The following is a 6,564-nucleotide window of genomic DNA, read 5'->3' as shown; positions in this document are numbered from 1 at the left end:
AAAAAAAAGTTCCTCTCCGGGGATCAAACTTTCTATTAGGTCCAAACCCCGCCACGTGCACCGCCACTCAGCGTCGACAGGCGGCATTATTTTTGTCATTAACAGAATTTATGCAATCATCTTTAGATTTGTAGTACGATCAAAAAATTAGCGCCGAAAAACTTGTGTAACCATACTTCGATCAATATTATGTCACTAGATGAGACTGTTACTACATTGTACATAAAGTTTCTTTTTGTAAAGAACATGGATTTAAATGGCAGCAAGTCTATTGCATAAACCACAAACCGGAAAGAAGTGAACAGGTATTGCATGGCCTGCAGTATTACCAAACTACCAAAGAAAGAAACAAACAAAGAAACAAAGAAGGATAGAATCCGTCTTACTACATTTGAAATGTAAAAACTCAATTTGACAATTCACTGTTGAAATCTGGCAGGTTTCTCCAACCTGTGAACATATCCCATGAGATGAAGACAGTGGATGGCCTGCACCATCTCTGCCAGGTAGAACTGAGCCATCTTCTCCTCAAACACATCATCATGGCGGCCGAGCAGGTTCAGCAGGTCTCCTCCAGGGTGGAAGTCCATGACCAGGTACAGACTGGTCCTGTCCTGAAAGGCGTACTGCAGGGATGTGATCCACGGACTGGTGGCCCTCGCCATGATGTCACGTTCTTCCTCAAAAAATGCCACCTGAAAGAAACAAAAATACATCTTACATATCTTCAACTAATGATGTACATCCCATATGCTAAACTGGGGAACGGGCAGGCCTTATAGCAATGACCCAGCATTGGCCCACTATAAATTTCAATTGTCCTGACGTGACGATGGAGTATCCAAACCTTTTGTCAAGATGTACATACATGTATGTATGTATGGCAACACCAACAACAAAAAAATGTTCCTTAATGTTTTAAGCTGTCTTTGTGGACAACTGTCTACCATCTCTTAAAACATTTTATGGGCTCAAACTCATATTGAGATAAGCAAAGTTATACATTTTGTAGTTGTCAGTTTATCACTGGTAGAGCCAAAACTGTCTATAAAATGTCGAACGGACATTTAACATTCTCTAAAGTTCCGCACATTTTTTAAACATTTCCGATTGGCGGAAAAAGCAGTCCAGTCCGATTTGGGGGTGGAAAAAGCAGTCCGGTGGTTTCTACGAAATTCTACGAAAGACCACAGGCACATTTTCACATTTTTTTCTTGTGTGTGTACTTCGAGTTTCTATGAGTACTTGGAGTTTCTATGAGTACTTAAGAGTTTCTATGGGTACTTCAAGGTTCTATGCCGGTACTTAGAGTTTCTATGAGTTATTAGAGTTTCTGTGAGATATGCAACTCAATGTATTGTCATCAGCCACAGGAAACAAAGTGCCCACAGAAAGTCGGACCGCACACAGAAATTGAAGTACTCATAGAAACTCGAAATACTCATACAAACACTGAGTTCCCATACCAACACTAAGTTCCTATACAAACTCTAAGTGCACAGAGAAACTCGAAGTTCCCATACAAACACTAAGTTCCTATACAAACTCTGAGTGCTCACAGAAACTCTAAGTACCCATAGAAACTCAAAGTTCCCATACAAACTATATACTCATACAAAATTCTAATTTCGCATACAATCTGTAAGTTTCCATAGAAACTCTAAGTTCCCATACAAACTCTAAGTGCTCACAGAAACTCCAAGTACTCATAGAAACTCTAAGTACCCATAGAAACTAGAAGTACTCATAGAAACTCGAAGTACTTATAGAAACTCGAAGTACACACACAAGAAAAAAATGTGCCTGTGGTCTTTCGCAGAATTTCGTAGAAACCACTGGACTGCTTTTTCCACCCCCAAATCGGACTGGACTGCTTTTTCCGCCAATCGGACTGGACTCCTTTTTCCATTAACCCGTAAGGATGTCTTTCCCAGGTCTTTTTGGGGAGGACTTGCTTGTTGTGTTTTTCATTGTTCATGAGGTGTTTGTCAGAATATCTTTAGAAACAAGTGCTTTTGCAAAAGCTGCCATTTTTGCAGCAAATTTTTCATGAAAAGGCTTACAGTTTTTACGAACTGGTGGATGGCAACAAAATCAGTGTCAGATATAGTGATTAGTCTCTGCAATATATTTACACAAATATGAGTAATGTTATTATAGTCATGTACATATAAGAATTATAAACTTTAGACATAATAGACTAGTTCACATGTCATTACCGGTAAACTTATTATTACTTTTTTACCATCAGTATCATATTGATTTCTTAACAGTTTTAGTAGGATCCATACTTCTGTGGTGCAGGTATAATTTGTATGGAATAGGTAATTTTCAATGTTACATGCACCAGTTTAGGTATGCAAAAAAATGTATTTCGAGCCCTGAGTGCATTCACTAGGTTTAGTTCCATAACTTACCAACATGGCTAGCAGACGACATGCCCCCCTCCCACCCTTACGAAGTTGTTTACATCATGTTTATCCACACTCCGATAGAAAACTAATGCATGGATTGGAATAAAAGGTGACTGCTGTGATTGAATCTCCTCTATTTTTTGTGGAAACCAAATTCAAATAAAGTTTGAGCCGAGATACATGTATTTATGTCAAAAGACGAGATGACGAGGCCTCCCCATCCCTACTACTGGAACTACCTCCTCAATAGTATTGACAAGATTAGCACCAAATATCCTCACGGAGGAATATGTCTTATGGGAGATTTTAACAGGTTCGAAACCTCGCCCGTTCTTCAAGGTAGCAAACTTGAACAAGTCATGAAACACCCAACCAGGGGAGGGGCAGTCCTTGACCTGATAATTACGAACTTTAAGACTTTTTACCTAAACCCCCGTATAGAAGAACCTTTAGGACAGAGCGATCACAACACCGTGTTATGGTTTCCTGTAGATCACAAACCCATCAACACGACATCTAAAGTCACTTTTCAGCAAATGAAAGATTCCAATATACGCTCTTTTGGGCAATGGATTTCATCCCACCCGTGGGATGAGGTCCTGAACGCTCCAGATACCCAGACTAAAGTCGACAATTTCTACAATATTCTTAAAGCTAAGATTGATCATCATTTCCCTTTCAAATCGTTTGTAAAACACAACAGTGATAAAGCATGGATAACCTCACAGATCAAGTCTGCAATTAGAAGACGACAAAAAGCCTTTCACTCAGGAAACATGCCCTTGTATAAAAAATTAGGAATCGAGTGATTCGGTTATGTTCAAAAGCCAAAAAACGCCATTATGTTTCCAGGGTAAAATCCCTCAAGAATGATAACCCAGCGAAATGGCACCAGTGTCTACGTCAGATTTTAAACTCCCGTAAATCGCCCGTCTCTGTTTGTCCCCCTGATAACGTCCCCTTACCTGACGAAGACATTGCCGAGTTAGTCAATAGTCATTTCGCATCGATTGTTAATGAACTGCCCCGTTTAGATCTTGACTCCCTCCCCCCGTACCTACCATCCCCCTCTAGGCCGCCTCGCATATTTCCCTGGGAGGTCTACGAAACACTAAGACGTCTCAACTCCCATAAAAGCAACGGCCCGGATGACTTGCCCCCTAGAATAGCTAAACAGTATGCGGCCGAACTTGGCGAAGTTCTCGCTCATATCTTCAACTCCTCTTTAGAGGAGGGCTACGTCCCTAAACAATGGAAACAGGCCATTATATGTCCGATACCAAAAAAGTCACCAGCCTCTCTTAATAATCTACGACCAATTTCCCTCACCTCAGTTCTCATCAAAGTCTTAGAATCATTTCTTACAAAATGGATTCTCCAGGACGTGAGAAATGTACTAGAACCTCACCAGTTTGGCTGTAGAAAAGGGATGTCTACCGTTCACTACCTGACTGCAATGGTCAACTCGATCCTCCTAGGTGCGGAAACCCCCAAAAGTATCCAAACAATCCTCTTGACAGATTTTAGTAAAGCATTCGATAAAATTAATCACACCACGTTAATCAAAAAAATGTTACAGTATGGGGTACGCACATCAATTTTACCATGGCTCTGCAATTTCCTTAGTAACCGATCACAGTGTGTACGTTACCACAATATTACATCAAGTTGGAAGGAAATTTCGTCCGGAGTCCCCCAAGGCACGAAATTAGGGCCAATTCTCTTTCTCATCTACATTAATGACGCCCTTGAAGAAGATGTTTTAGACCGCTATAAATTCGTTGACGATTTGTCAGTATGCGAAAGTAGAATGTTTTATGAGCCTAGTGCAATACAAACATCACTCGACCAGTTGAATAGTTGGGCGTTAGAAAATGATATGATCCTAAACGGCGATAAGTGTAAGTTACTAATGATTTCATTTATGAGAGATTGCCCCCAGCCCCCCGTTATTTCACTTAATGATATTCCCCTTGAATACACAGAGAGTGCATGTATACTCGGCTTATGGTTATCACGTGATTTGGGGTGGGATAAACATGTTCAGGTCATTATTTCCAAGGCAACTTCAAGACTTTTTTGGCTAAAAAAATTAAAACGGTTCGGACTCCCTATTTTAGACCTCCTTGCTTTTTATAAAGGTTATATTCGCCCCACATTAGAGTACGCTGCCCCTGTTTGGAGCCCCAGCATCACGACGCAACAATCCATGAAGATCGAGCGAATACAGAAACGTGCCCTTAGAATTATCCTTGGCGCCCAACATACCCATTACGATGAAGCCCTTACTCACCTATGTCTGCCCTCCTTGGAAAACAGGAGAGAAACCCTTAGTCTAAAGTTTGCTAAATCCTTGCTAAGTTCCCCCACATTTAGAGGCTGGTTACCTCCAACCCGATCGGAAGTCCATGCTAAAAACCTTAAAAGTTCCCAGCAACTCTGCATCCCCCTGGCAAAAACAAACCGCTACAAAAACAGCCCTATCCCGTACTTCACTTACCTCTTGAACAAATATACCTGTTAAAATCTCCACGTGTCAATTATTACATCAGTTATTACAGCTTATTAAGAACCTTTTCAATTTCTTATAACGTTATCATCTTAATGTCATTGTTTACTAGTTTTTAATTTGTTATCATGTTGATCTTGTAATATAGATATTGATTTTTTATCATGTTAATAATGTAAAATGCGCAATTCAGCATCTTTGTACACAAATGAAGCTGCCATGTATTTTACTGAATTGTGAACGAAGTCAATAAACTCAATATATATACTAGAAAGGCCAATATTTGCTTTGGAGCAAATACAGCGATGGGTTCACCACATTTTACGACATGGCAGGGAAAGAATGAGAAACACAAGGGAAAACAATGATTTACATTGATATACGTCGATGAAGGTTAGACATCCAGGTAACACGATATGCCAAAAAACAGTTACTCAAGCAACTGGATATGATTTTGAAAACGTCAGACGTTTCAGCTAGTATCCACTAGCTTTCGTCAGTGACTGAGAGACCAGAGGGGAAAGCAGGTTTATATACATAACCTGTTGATCGATATGCAAATAAAGTGAAGACAAATTTTTGGAAGTCGAAAAAGGAACAAAAGTCAGACAAGTCAAGACAAGATGATGCAAATTAGTCTGAAAGCTCCTGTATTACAGAGGCAATATATGAAAGCTCCTGTATTACAGAGGCAATATATGAAAGAATGTACAACCCCACCCTCAACAGGGAAGGGGGGCTACGGGTCGATCTTTCCAGCACTTGGGATTTGGCACTCCCAGCCCCGAGGACAGACAACACTTAAGCTCCTGTCCTGTAATACAGGAGCTTTCAGACTAATTTGCATCATCTTGTCTTGACTTGTCTGACTTTTGTTCCTTTTTCGACTTCCAAAAATTTGTCTTCACTTTATTTGCATATCAATCAACAGGTTATGTATATAAACCTGCTTTCCCCTCTGGTCTCTCAGTCACTGACGAAAGCTAGTGGATACTAGCTGATACGTCTGACGTTTTCAAAATCATATCCAGTTGCTTGAGTAACTGTTTTTTGGCTTACATTGATATAACTATAATATGAAGTAACATACAACTAAAACAACAGTTGGATAGCTATTCCCTACTTTATTGGTTAGGATTTTTAATTGCATAATGCAAACTGTTGATTTTCAAAAAAAAAAAAACGTCCATGCCCCGCATTCCAATGCTGGAGCAGAAAAGCTTGAAATACCTACCAAAACACTTGAATAAAGACATACTGTCAGTATGGAAATGCTCTGTGCAGGTGTTAATCAAGTTAAATCCCAACAGCCAATCAGCAAGAAATGCTCTGTGAAGGTGGAAATGCTCTGTGCAGGTGTTAATCAAGTTATATAATTAAATCCCAACAGCCAATCAGCAAGAAGTATAGAGGAAAGCTGCATGCCTATTGGTTGATGCCCTGCATTCCATTGTGATGACTCATGCCCAGACGTGGTAAACACCACACTAACACAGTAATACATTTGCTATAACACAGCCAAAAAACTCAAATAAAACCATTCTAAAAAGCCTGTATCACAAAAATTTAAAAAATGCCTAGGGGTATTTGCCCACTGTACCTCCATACCAAATTTCAGGACCTTAGGCCCTAAAATGAAGA

At 39.9% G+C, this 6,564-nt stretch overlaps 1 protein-coding gene across 1 annotated transcript in view; it reads right to left on the bottom strand.

The window, feature by feature from the left end:
* LOC109474744 (citron Rho-interacting kinase-like) overlaps positions 1-6,564 on the bottom strand; it is a gene marked incomplete at its 3' end in the record, with an annotated part of 37,955 nt that overhangs the window by 8,685 nt on the left and 22,706 nt on the right. Inside the window, exon 5 of the mRNA XM_019775103.1 lies at positions 451-695. Within this exon, the coding sequence (XP_019630662.1) occupies positions 451-695 (245 nt within the window). The remainder of the gene's footprint in view (positions 1-450; positions 696-6,564) is intronic.

The sequence above is a fragment of the Branchiostoma belcheri genome, unplaced genomic scaffold (assembly GCF_001625305.1).
Source record: "Branchiostoma belcheri isolate BF01 breed outbred unplaced genomic scaffold, Haploidv18h27 scaffold314, whole genome shotgun sequence".
Taxonomy (NCBI): Eukaryota; Metazoa; Chordata; class Leptocardii; order Amphioxiformes; family Branchiostomatidae; genus Branchiostoma; species Branchiostoma belcheri.
Note: the sequence above shows the minus strand (reverse complement) of the source record. Positions and strands in the feature narration are given on the sequence as shown.